A 13705-nucleotide genomic window follows, 5' to 3' on the forward strand; every position below is an offset into this window, starting at 1 on the left:
CAGACACACGTAGCTTACCCTTTCCGCCATGCAAGGACGCAAGAGAAGTCTGTAACCCAGAAGGAGGCCCTCACCCAATGATGCTAACCCCCTGATGTCAGGCTCCTAGGCTCCAGAGCTGAGGGGAGTGCATCCTCATCTGTGGTGTTTCCCTGTAGCAGCCCCAATGGACTAGCACACTTCCCAGGTGGCGACAGATTTGTTATCAGTAAGATACACGTACCATCTGACCTTGGTTAGAGAGTAAGAAGCTGGCCTTGGGGCCAGGCTCTTTCACCAAGCCCTCCGGTGACTCCACAACTTACCCAAATACCATGGAAGATGATTTTAACTCGTGCGCATTGAAAATGCACCACAGCTAAAGAAACTCGTGGTAAGAGAAATAAGATCATAAAAGCTTGCGGTTGAGACGCATGTGTGTATGGGTGCTGTGAGAGGAGTTGCTACACTGGTTGTGGATAGAAAGTTGCATTTTGGAGATGTGTATGGCGGCAGGTGCCGTTGGGCTCCATGGTGCCCGTTTTGCATTCATAAAGCATTCGTCTACAAATTCTCACTGGTCACGTCCGTTCAGTTGCCAGTACTCCAGCGTGAATGCTATGGAAACAGAACTGTGGTTTTAATGTGTGCACGTGGGTGCACACACCGTTGTTTTGAGGCTCGCTTCAAGTCAGCTAGGTAACCACCGCTTATGAGAAAGACTGGTTTTCCTGTGGACATATCACCTTTAATAGTTTTAGTGAGGTATGGTCTGCATACAATAAACTGCCCATTTAAATATAAAATTTGACTCATTTTGACAACTGTGTTCATCCATGAAACCATGTCACCATCAAGTTAATGAACACGTCTATCAACCCTGGAGTTTCCTTGTACCTTTTTTAACCCCTCCCTCCTACACCTGCCCGGGCCCAGGCAACCACTGATCTTTCTGGTTCTACGTTAGTTTCCGTTTCCATCATTTTATGTGAATGGAGTCATTCATTCAGCCAGCTTCTTTCACTGGGCATTATTTTCAGATTCTTTTATGTCGTACATATCAACAATTCATTTCTTTTTACTGCTGACTAGGATCCCCTTCTATGGATATAAGATGACTCGTTTAGTTAATCACCTGCTGATAGATAGGCATATGGGTGGTTCTATTTTGGGCTATTACCAGTAAAACTTAAGAATGTCCATGTACCAGTATATGGGTGGACATTTACTTTCTCTTTTTGGGGAGTAAATATCTAGGAAGAAGATGGCAAGGTCATGTGGTAAGTGTGTGTTTCATTTATTAAGAAAGTGTCAAATAGTTTCAAAGGGATTGTGCCATGCTTCATATCTACCAGCAGAGTAGGAGAGGGGTTCCTGGTCCTCGCAAGGTCACCAACATTTCGTGGTGTCAGGTTTGGGTTTTCTGTTTACTTTAGCCATTCTGTTAGGTATGTGGTATTTTCCCTATGGTTTTGATTTTCTTTTTTCTAACGAATAATGTTGAGAATCTTTATATACGCTTTTTTTTCATCTGTCTTCTCCTGTGACGTGTCTATTGCTATCCTTGACAGTTTTTCTATTAAGTTTTTTTATTGTTGAATTTTAATTTTTAAAACATATAAAGGACATGAGTCTTTTATCTGATTTGCAAATATTCTTTCTCAGGGTGTGGCTTGCCTCTCTCTCTGCAGGGTTCCTCTCAAAGAACAGAAGTTCCCCATTTTGAATAATTCCAATTGTCTTTGTTTCTCTTATCTGAGTAATGTTTTTAGCATTGTAGCTAGGAAATCTTTGCTTGACTGAAGCTCATGGAGAGATTCTTCTAGGTTTTCTTCTAGAGGTTTTATGGGCTTTAGATAGTTGGTCTATGATCCATCTGAGTCTGTTACCAAGCAGGGAGTAAGTTATCTTTCAAAAGTCTTCTTTGCACAGACGGCTATCCAATGGCTACGGCTCCATTTGCGGAAAAGTCTCTACTTTCTCTGCTGCATTGCCTTTGCTCCCTCATCAAAACTGAGTAAACCATATATGTGTGGGTCTATTTCTGGACTTTCCAGTCCAGAATTCCGTTGCTCAGTCTTTCTATCTTGATGCTGACACCACAGAATGCTATTGTAGTTCTAGAATGAGTCTTAAAGTCAGGTTGTGGATGTCCTCCAGCTCTGTTCTTCCTTTCCAAAATGTTCTGGATATTCTAGATATTTTTTTTAATTTCTGCATGAATTTTAGAACCAGCTTGTCAATATTTTCTCCCAAAAAAGTCTTCTCGAATTGTGATTCAGATTGCATTGATTCTATAGATCATTGAAGGGATTTGGTGTTCTTTTAGTATAAAGTCAAGAATACATTTTGTGAGAGGTATTGCTAAGTGTTTCATATTTTTGATGCTACTGTCAATGCCATTCTTTCAATATCTGATTGTTCTTTGCTAGTATGTAGGAGTGAAATTAATGTGTTCTATTGATCTTGTATTCTGAAGTCTTGATAAACTAACATTACTTCTAGCATCTTTCTGATAGATCCCATAGTATTTTCTACATATACAATCACAATGTTTGTGAATAAAAAGATAATTACTTTTTCTTTGTCATTATAAATGACTTTTAATTCTGTTTCTTTCCCAGCTGTGTGAGAGAGAACTGTCAGTAGAGTATTGACTATAAGCAGAAGGGGCAGATATGCTCGTCTTGTTTCTGATCTTGGGATGAAAGCATGCAGGCTTTAGCCATTAAGTAAGATGTTGCTTATATATTTTTAATACATGTCCATCAGATCTGGAGAATTTTTTTTATTTTCATAGTTGATGAAAAGTTTCTCTAAGGAATTTTGAATCTTATCAAATGACATTTTTCATCTATTGAACTGATCATACAGGTTTACTTTCTAGACTGTTAATAAATGGTGAATTACACTGATCAAATTTCAAAGGTTAGTGCAACTGAGCGTCCCCAACAGAATCCCCACTTAATCCCTTTCTACAGTTATTAAACTTTTTCTACAGTTTGGAGCTTTGCTTATTAAAATAGTGTCAAGAATTTTTGTGTCTACGTCCATGGTACATAGTCACATGCAGTTTTCTTTTTTGTAATGTCTTTGTCTGGCTCTGATTCCGGATTAGAGCGGGCCTCATAGAATGACCTGAGATGTGATCTCTCCTTTCACTTCTCTGGAAATGTTGTGTGCGGTCGATTTTACTTCCTCCTTGGGTCCTCCCTGCCTCTACGTCCGTGTTCCGTCTTCTAGCTGCTCGAACACATGGAACGCAGTTAGCACAACCACGTTAATTTTCTTGACTACAAATTCTGTCATCTTTGTCATTTGTGGGCCAATTTCAGTTGAACTGCTTTTTCGCCTCATAAGACCTCGTGTTTTTCAGCAGCTTCTTTGCATATCTGGTCATTCTAAATTACGTTCAAGACAATGTGATTTTTTTCCTTTGGGGTGTCTTGGACACACTTTTGTGTTCCTGAAATTAAGTGAGAGCTTTCCTTCAGAGCATGATCAAGTTGTGTGAAACCAGAATGAACATTCCGGCTTTTGCTTTAGGCATTGTTAATTGAGACTGGAACAGAGTTTGGGATGATTTTTCCCACTGCAGAAGCAAGACCCTTCTTGGTCCTTAACTAATGCTCGGTGAATTGTGAGGTTGTTCACTCTGGCTCTTAGGAGTGAGCACTGCGCCTGGCCTGTGTGAGGGATGTGCACTGTTCCCTTTGATCTTTGCAGGTGGGTCTTTTCCCTACTCTTGTGGTTTTCCTGCATATCACAGATTTGCTCCCAACTGAATAGTTGAGATGGGATGTCTGCGTAACCCTGGCGTTCCCTCTGCGCATCTCTCTCCGTCTGAGAACCCCAACCCCTTTGGTTTCCTCCCCTTCTCAGCTCTGTCTCCTCAGTCTCTAGTCTACAAGCCTGGTTCCTCCTTCCCCGACCAGGGCCTGGAACCCTCATCAAGGTTGTAGGCTGGGTCACTTGGGGGGCTCGCCTCATGTTTCCCCTCCCTTGGCGATCATTGCCCAGCGTCCGATGTTTTAAGAACTGTTGTTCCATACGTTTTTTAAAGTTATTTTGGGGGAGAGGGCTAATGCTGTTTCTGTTACTCCATCTTGGTCGGAAGCAGAAGTCATTCTGTGACTTAGCGATCTGCACCCATCACATCTCTTTCACTTCTCTTCCTTACTGGGTACCACGAAGCTCGTTTCCAGGACTTCGTGTCAATTTTTGCTGTTTGCCCCAGTTGTCAGGGGCCACAGGCCTGCTTCTGTGCCCTTGATGGAGCACTCTGGCCCATTGCAAACACAACGGCATTTCTTCCTTATTCGTCTTGTGCAGAATGGCTTTCTGTCTCAACAGGACAACCTTTGATGCAGAAAGAGAACTTGATAGATGCATGCAAAAACCATAAGTATTCCCTGTGAGAGAAAATTGAGTTCCTGTATTCAGCTATTGATGACGTGAGCGTAAGGGTCGTGTTCATAGTTTGTGCTGCGCACACACTGTCAAAATTTTGCTTGACTTGTCACCATCTGTTTTACGTTCAACCTGCGGAACGTAGGTATTTCAGTATTGTTCAAAGGAAAAATAAGCAGCAAAACACAGAGTCCATCTTAACCACCTGAATTTGTTCCCCAAGTTTATGCACATCCCCTCGGAATGCACTTATTTGTGAATTGATCAGTATGATTTATACATTCACCAAAAAAAAAAAAAAATACTATACTTAAGATTGGTAATGTAAATTAAATGTGACAAAATTCTGGCCCTTGACAAACTTGCAGTCTGTGGGTGAAAGCAGGCTTACAGATAGACAAATTTCAGTGAAATTCATGCTTTGATTCTATGAACCAGGCCTGAGGTGACAGTGCCCTGAATTAGGAAAGGACCAATATAGACGGGAGGAGGGAATGGACCCCAGAGTCTATTTCTACAGGTACTTCCCAGCTCCAAGGTTAAACGTTATTATTATTATTTTGTTAAGATTTATTTCTTTTTTTATTTCGGGGGGCGGGCAGAGGGAGAGAGAATCTCAAAACAGACTCCACGCTCAGCACAGAACCCGATGTGGGGCTCCATCTCGGGACCTGAGATCATGACCCGAGCTGAAAGCAAAAGACAGACACACAGCGGACTGAGCCACCCAGGCGCCCCTGGGTTAAACTTGAAATGGATGGTTCTCTTACTGTTGACCGGGACAGAGAATACATGGGGAACCTATTTGGAGAATTGTGCAAAATTGCTTTAATAAGTTTCAGGGTTTTTTGTTGTTCTCGACCTTCTGCTTATATTGTCTCCTTGCACTGATGGTTTCCTTTATTTATTTTTATATATTTTAATTTATTAAAAATTTTTAAAATTTTTTATTATTTATATCTTATATTTTCCAGCTTCATTTTTTTCCAGAAATAATTGATACATCACTTTCTGTGAGTTTAAAATGTATCTCATGTTGATTTGATCCATTTATATATTGCAAAATCATCACCGCTAGTATTAACTACCAGCTCCGTCCCATCACATTGTTACCATTTCTGTTTTGAGGTGAAAACATCTAACATCTTTCTTAGGCATCTTCAGTTACATGCTACAATATTATTAGCTATAATCGCTATGTCATCCATTAGATCCCCAAATTTGTTACCCTCATGACTGGAAGTTTGTACCCTTTGGCCATTACCTCACCACTGTTCCTACCCCTGCCCCAACCCCTGGTAACAACCACACTCTATGTTTCTCTGAGTCTCCTTTTCAGATTGGATGTAGAAGTGATCGCAGCAGAATTTGTCTTTCTCGCCTAGATTCGTTTTACTTAGCATAATGTCCTCAAGGTCCATCCAAGTTGTTGCAAATGGTAGATTTTTTTAAAATTTAATTTAAAGATTGTATTTATTTATTTGACAGAGTGAGAGAGAGAGACAAGCAGAGAGAGCGTCAGGCAGAGGGAGATAGAGAAGCAGGCTCCCTGCCGATCAGGGAGCCCTATGCAGGGCTCCATGGGGGGCTGGATCCCAAGAGCCTGGAGTCATGACCTGAGCTGAAGGCAGATGTTTAACGCACTGAGCCACACAGGTGCCTCCTGGTGAATTGTTTTTTTAAAAGAAGGTCATTTTCACACGTGAGTTTTTACTCCAGACAAGGCTTTTATGCTCTGTTTCCTCACCCAAGAGGCTTCAGAAAATCCTTGATTCCTTCACACCCAGCCAGCATTTGGGGCCCATTTGCTGTCTTTCATGAACCGTCTCCATTTTGGCAATGGCAGTCGGGGACAATGGTGTGCCTGCCTCCGTGTTCCACGTTCTGGGGTCCAGCTTGCTCTCTCTGGCTTCTCCTGCCAGAGGTGCCGATCTCCAGCTGCTGGGTAGAACAGCCTTCTCCACGAGCATACTTGGCTCTTCTTAGATGAGAGCTTGCTGCCCCGACCGCCCTTCACGTTTATGATGTCACTGGAACACGAGCTGATGGTGGGTGAAGTGGGTATTTCAACAGATATTTGCCGAGGGCCTAAGCTAAGCAGTGGTGAGAGAATCCCTCTGGACTTCCCATCTGCTCTTTCTTTCTTTCTTTTTTTTTTTTTTTAAATAGTATTTATTTATTTATTTAGCAGAGAGATCACAAGTAGGCAGAGAGGCAGGCAGAGAGAGAGGGGGAAGCAGGCTCCCCACTGAGCAGAGAGCCTGATGCGGGACTCGATCCCAGGACCCTGAGATCTTGACGAGCCAAAGCCAGAGGCTTAACCCACTGAGCCACCCATGTGCCCCTCTTTCTTTTCTTTATACAGAAAATATCATTTACTCTTTCCACTTATTGCAGGGATTTTTCAGGGACCAAACAAGAGATTTTCATTCTAAGTGGTAATGTTGGACCAATCTGCCGAAATAAATTGAAAATAGTACTTGGGATTTGGGATCAGTTCTTTGCTTCAGCATTTTCTCAGTGACTTGGTATCAAGAGAAGTGAAATGGGACAGAATATCCCATTAGACTTTGGCCTCCTCATAGAGTAATAACAATGACTTACATTCCTAGAGCTTCTCATGGTTTACAAAGTGTTTGTCTATTAATAATTTCATTTGACCTTCATAACCACCCTGTGATGAATATAGGAATCATTTGTCCTGGGAAGAAGCGGGGACGACCTCCAAGCTTGGGTGCTGTGTTCCTTCGCAGGTTGCGTGGAGTATCATGACACTGCCCGTGTGTGCCTGTAGGGAAACGGAATTTAAATATAGGATGACCGACAACCTGGTAACTGTGCTCCTCCTTCGTTCTTCAGGAAAGCCAGAGAATGTTCTAGAATGAAATGTATCCAGAGGAAAATAACTTTTATCACTGGCAGTTAGCCTAGAGGTCCCCATAAGACCCAAATAATGTAACCTGAGCATAAAAGCCTGGATCCATGGGAAGATTTTCTTCCTTTTTATGGTTGAGTGGTATATATTATAGTATATATATATAGTATATATATATATATATATATATAGTATATATATATATATATATGAGTGGTATATATTATAATATATAGTGGTATATATATATACAGTATGGTTGAGTGGTATATATTATAGTATATATATATAGTATATATAGTATAGTATATAGTATATATATATATAGTATATAGTATATATTGTATATTATTATTATCCACTGTATGTATATTATGTATTATGTTTGCACACATACTGCATCTTGCTTATCCATTCATCTGTTGACGGACACCTGCTTTGCCGCCATTCTTTGGCTGCTGTGAGTAATGCTGCGATGAACAGGGGAGTGTAGATACCACTCCAGGGTCCTGATTTCAGATTCCTCAGCTGTATACCCAGAAGTGGAACTGGTATTAGTAACCATTGTCACCTAATATTTTCCACCTGAATATTAGGAATCTTATGTGACAAGTAATAGTTACTAGTCCCTGAAATTTCTTTGAAAATAATTTCTATCTTTAGCATTAACTATAATGATCCAAAGTCGGGTAGTGACTCCGGTGGGTCATCAGGATATTGTCGCGTCCAGATTCGGCTGAGCCGTAGAACGACTTACCACTGAATCAAATCACTTCATAATTTGGGTCACTGATAGCAAACTGATTGGTCATACCATTTCTCAGCATTTCGTTACTTGATATTTTATTTATTTATTTTAGATTTTATTTATTTATTTGATGCAGACACAGCAAGGGAGGGAACACAAGCAGGGAGAGTGGAAGAGGGAGAAGCAGACTCCCTGCTGAGCAGGGAACCTGATGCAGGGCTCAATCCCAGGACCTTGGGATCACAACCCAAGTCTAAGGCAGATGCTTAACCCACTGAGCCTACCCAGTGGTCCCTGTAATTTGATATTTTAAATGAATGCATCACAATCAAACCTCAAGAAGCAGATGAAAGGGAAGTTCTGAGTCTTGAGGTAGGCTTCATAATGATGAAAAGACAATACACGGAAGAAAAACTTTGTTACCAGAGGCTAGGGCTAATAAGCCCAAATCGATCTGTATCCTTGAGCCGTGCCCATCTCTGCCTCACGGGACATGTCACCAGCCCACAGAGACCAACTCAGCCCCTTGAGCCAGCTTTAAAATATATTTGCTGTTCATGTATTTCAAAAAATGAAATTTCACCTCCATAGAAAAGGTGGCATTTCTCGTGTACGGAAGCGGAGAGTCACTGGGAGCATCTTCTACGTTTGTTTCTTAAGACGGGGGATCTCACTGACGGGCTTGTCAGTGCTCAAACACCTGCCATTTTTAAGCAGGGGTCCGTAAACCACGTGTGTTCCAAGTCAGTTTCAGCCACGAGCCCTGGCCACGTGTCCTGCCAGGCTGAGATGATGAAGGGGAGGATGGTGGCATCTGGCATTTTCAACCCGGGGATGGCGGTGCCATCACGGTATAAACCTGAAAGACCCCAGACATAGGTTTATTTCATTCCTATCGTGTGGCCTCCGTTTCAAGAGAAGATGAGAGGGCTCATGCGTGTTCTGCCTGGTTTTTCACACGATTGGGTTTATGGCATTCATTGGGACTATTTTATTTTCCATTTGGGAGGCAGCATCCAAATAATATCATAATAAAAGATGCTGTAAACAAAGGGGAATGGAGTCATCAATCTTCCTGGTATGTGTTGGGGTGGAGAGAAGGCAGACCGATGTGGATGGGGAAGGAATGGTGAGAAGATATGAAATCAGAGAAGCAGTTGTGACCACTTTCCATAATTCCTGCTGAAAGCTTGTGATGTCACCACCAGGAGGAACTCTCCTAGGTTTTGTTACTTAGGAATTTCTTTTTAATTGGACTACTAGTAGAGAAAAATAGCTATAGTAACTGGATTACTGACAAAATACTATGTTAATAGGCTTCCAGATAGGGCTGGCGGTGTGGACACATGGCCACTCTCTCTCCTACTGGAAACACACGACTGTCATAGTAAAGGAGTATTCCTTCAAAGCAAAAACCCACAAGGACAGTTCTTACTGTGCCTACATCCCCGATGGGAGGGGAGATGAATTGGTGATGGATTCACAGAATCTGAACGACCACCCCCAGGAACCTTGGTGTGCGAGGGACCTGGGTAAGACTAGTGAGCCCATCGGTTTATCACATCCCCCAGCTGTGGATGTTGTGCCCCTAGTTATGAGTGCAAACACAGGATTTTGATGTAACGTAGGGGACAATGTAATTGCATTAAGATGGTGGGAGACGGGAAGTCCTCATCAGTGTTGCAGACACAGGGATGGAGAGAGTAAAGGGCCAAACCCTCTCCTTCCATAGGCACAGTCAATGGATAATGCCTGATCCTGGAAAATTCTGGTTGTTAGAACTAGGGACTAAATATGCAAATATTTAACTACAAGATACGGAGAAAGAAAGAATGTTTCTCTTTTCCATAAAAAAGCTTAGAGGGCTACTTAACACTTACTTGGTATATATGTTTAACATCAATAAAAATCATTTTTAAGTATGGTCATAATGGGTGCATCATATGTTGTGGGTTTCCCTCTAACGAAACAAATTTATTGTCCAATGGAAGAATGAACGGTGCTATGTCCAAGGTCAAACCTTGTACCCTTCATACGTGGTGCTTTTTTATGGAGATGCCATGTTTAGAATTCTTGACAAATAAATGTTTAAGAACCTTAATCAGTTCCATACACACACACCCCCACCTCACACATGCCCCATTTGCCAGACCTTCAAACGTATGCTGCTCAGTAACCGGGACGCCCCCACCTGTGCTTGCCGGGGAGGAATCTGTGGCGAGGGAAAGGACGAGAAACTGAGAAATGCTGTCCAGGGACTAACCAGGGAATGTTGTGAAAAGTTACACACTAGAAGTTACTCTGTACTCTCTGTGTTATTTGGAGACTCTCCTACTCTTAACACTTACAGTCTGCCATCCCAGAGCTTAAAATACTCATTGAATTTAAACTGAGTATTATGTTGTCCAAGATAAAATGTTTGGCTCCATAACTTTTAGCCTTTTTTAAAAAACACTTAAGCTTCACATCGAGCAGTCAGCAGTTTGGGTTACTCACAAACGCAGAGGAAGGGGCTCTTTATGGACTCACCATTCTTCTTTGCATCTGGTTACATGTATTGTTTCATTCTCCTTGTTGACGCAGGAGAAACTGCAGGTTCCTCCTGCAGTCGACCTGAACGCTGAGCAGGCTCTTAAAGCCCCAGCTAAACAGCACTGTGTCTTTGACTGTAGAGTAACAGATGGGTGTCGGGACATGAGGTTCAGAGAGCCCCGTCTTCCAGGAAAGGGAGGAGGCGTGGGTGCGGGTCTCCGCTGATGCTTGCACCATAAGCACATGCCATCTTCTCGCCCAGGAGTACCAGCCTTGCAACACCAACCCGTGCCCCGAGCTGAAGAAGACCACGCCCTGGACGCCCTGGACGCCCGTCAACATCTCGGACAACGGGGGCCACTACGAGCAACGGTTCCGCTATACCTGCAAAGCCCGCCTGCCTGACCCAAACCTGCTGGAAGTGGGGAGGCAGAGAATCGAGATGCGCTACTGCTCCAGCGACGGAACCAGCGGCTGTTCCACGGACGGTGAGCGGCCCCCCCAGGACCTACCCCCTTCCCGCAGAGGGGTGTTTGATCCCAACTCTAAGGTCCGAGGAGGGAGAGGGGAGGGGATGTTCTCCTTCTGACTGTTTCTGGCGCCATCTTTCTGACAATGACCCCCACTCGTTCAGAACCGGCTTGAGAGCCAGTTGATGAGAAAGACATCTGTACCGAGGTGGTCCTGTGAATTCAGCCCTCACAGTAACACTCTATCCATTAGCAATCCAGGATAGTTGGTGGGAGATTTAAGATCAGGAAATATCTTGAGGAAGGCTCAGTGGTCTTCCATAAATCTTCTGGCCCCCCAACATGTAAGCTGCAAATAAGCTTTTGCTTTAATTCTCCCTGAGCTGGACCAAGACAAAGAGCGTCTGTCTGTAGAGGGATCTTTCTGCTCAAAAGTTCACCATGTGAGAATCCTTTCATAGTCTTTGAGATTCCTCTGTCCTTTTCATCCCTGCAGTACCATGTGGATGAGGAAGGGACAACTCTAAGGTAGACTAGGAGACGCACCCTATCTGGTCCTGTGACTTAACTGGCATCTCTCCTCCATAACTCACTTGCTCCCCCTGGAGCTCAGCTTCTGTACTGCAGGAAAGAGGGTGAGCCTTGTCATTCACCCAAATCTCCACTTCTTCTTTCTTCTTCATCTCTTCTGTCCCTCTCACCCACTTTAACAGGAGCTTTCCAATTCTAAAAAGAAGATAGGTGTTCACAGGTGGTTCTCGGCGCACGATGTGTTGAGAACAGTGAGAGTACCATCGTGCACTAGACCACCGGGAACATTTCTCGGCGCCTTTGTATTTCTGATTCTGTCTTATTCTCCCGACATGAATGTGACATGGAAAGTACAGTCACCATCTGTGTCACTTTTAGAGACGGCTCCTTGGCCCCAGAGTGGGTGGCCTTATTGAGCACAGAGGTAGCGAGCTACCACGTCGGGCTGCCGTGGGTAGGATAAATTCACGGGGGTGTGATCAGCGTCCTCCTGCCTTGCCGGAGGGGAGCTCTTGTGTGGAGCAGCGGCACTCCTGTCTCCGATCTCCCTGCCTCCTCTGGGGAGCTGCTGGGCAGCAGGGGCAGCAGGGGTCTGCCAGCCTGCGAGCTTGGAGGCCTGGCCATTGCCACCAAGAGCCACTCCTAGTTGTAGGTCCTGACCATGACCATCTCCGGACCTCAGACCATTCTGATCACTGTAGTTCAGCAACTGTATACAAGCTTATTCATCACTTTTTGAAAAAAAAAAATTCTGCTTAGGGAAAAGTTTTGTGGGACTACGTCTACAGTTCCAACAAAGCAAACACCTATACGTGCAGAAAGTCAAGCAACATGATCTTCATTCCTACTCATGTTGTCAAATACTGCTTCGGTAAGAAGAAAAGACATATGCTGGAATACCAAGAGGATACTGAGGGCCCATCGTAAAGATCTACGTTCTGCAAGGGACAGTCTTTTCATCTCACATTGGGATTGTGCCATAAGATACAAAATTCCCAGTTAAAGATGAATTTCAGATATTTCTCAGATTTTTTTTTTTTTAGTATAAGTATGCCCCATGAATCTGTTCTAGGATAAGTATGCCCCATGCAATATTTGGGACATACTTACCCTGAAACATTCCTCGTTGTTCATCTGAAATTCAGATTTAACTGGGCTCCCTCTATTTTATTTCCAAGTCCTGGTAACCCTGTCTCCAATTCATGCACTTAACTTTCTCATTTCAGAGCAGGTAGTGAACTGTCTTATTTCTTACCACACCAAAGTGAAGAAGAGACAATGAGTGTCAATGTTTCTCCACACAGGACTGTCATTGTCTTTTCTGAACATACATTTTTTTACCCTTTTATTCTCAGAGACACACAAAACCAAAGCTGATGTTTGTTTTCAATGATAGTCGCTTCCCCAGAACTTCGTGGCATACTTTGAGAGCTGTTTTTTTTTTTTTTTTAATAAATAAAGTTGTTTATTTATTTATTTGGGAGGAGAGAGAGAGAGAGAGAGAAAGTGTGTGCACAAACAGAGGGAGCTGTAGACTCCCTGACAAGGCAAGGAGGCAGATACAGGACTCAATTCCACAACCCTGGGATCATGGCCTGAGCCAAAGGCAGATGCTGGAACGACTGAGCCACCCGGGCGTCTCAAAAGTTTCCTGTTAAACCCGCGTCACATTGCCACGGTTCAAGAGTGTTTGCTAATATTGCCAGTGAGTAGCCATTTTCATCACAGCCAACAGGCATTTTGGCTGTGGCTCATGAAACGTCTTAGTGAGCGTGGAGAGCTCAGAACAGATCAGACACACGGGAAGGACTGGAGCCGGTTCCTTCCAAGACAGCTCCCGACTGTGGCTACTGCTTCTGCAGCCATGCGGGCACCTGGGGCAACCCAGCTGCGAGTAACCGGGCCCCACACTTCACGGGGGCCCAAACCCCTTGGCACAGTCATTCAGGGACGTCTTCATTTCCGGGTCATGGACTCTGCCCCCTGCGGGGTTCCTGATGGACCCCGTCTCCGGGGCCTGATCGGGAAGGGGTGAGCTCTGCGTCTTTCACCAGCCGAATTCCCTGTGGAAAGGCTCACAGGGCGAGGGACGGGTTGAGGAAACTGTTCGAGCCACACTTTCCTCTCTGCAGCTGCATGTCCCCCACGGTGAGCCTCACC

General features: G+C 43.8%; 1 protein-coding gene across 10 annotated transcripts in view; it reads left to right on the forward strand.

Annotated features, from left to right (window-relative positions):
* Positions 1-13705, forward strand: part of SEMA5A (semaphorin 5A) — a 465678-nt gene that overhangs the window by 427501 nt on the left and 24472 nt on the right. For all 10 annotated transcript variants that reach the window (XR_006817661.1, XM_045998962.1, XM_045998963.1 and 7 more), the window contains one exon: positions 10807-11032. Coding sequence is in view for 9 of the 10 variants with exons in the window: in XM_045998962.1 (XP_045854918.1) it covers positions 10807-11032 (226 nt within the window). In the remaining variant the exon portion in view is untranslated. The remainder of the gene's footprint in view (positions 1-10806; positions 11033-13705) is intronic.

This window comes from Meles meles, chromosome 3 (assembly GCF_922984935.1).
Source record: "Meles meles chromosome 3, mMelMel3.1 paternal haplotype, whole genome shotgun sequence".
Taxonomy (NCBI): domain Eukaryota; kingdom Metazoa; phylum Chordata; class Mammalia; order Carnivora; family Mustelidae; genus Meles; species Meles meles.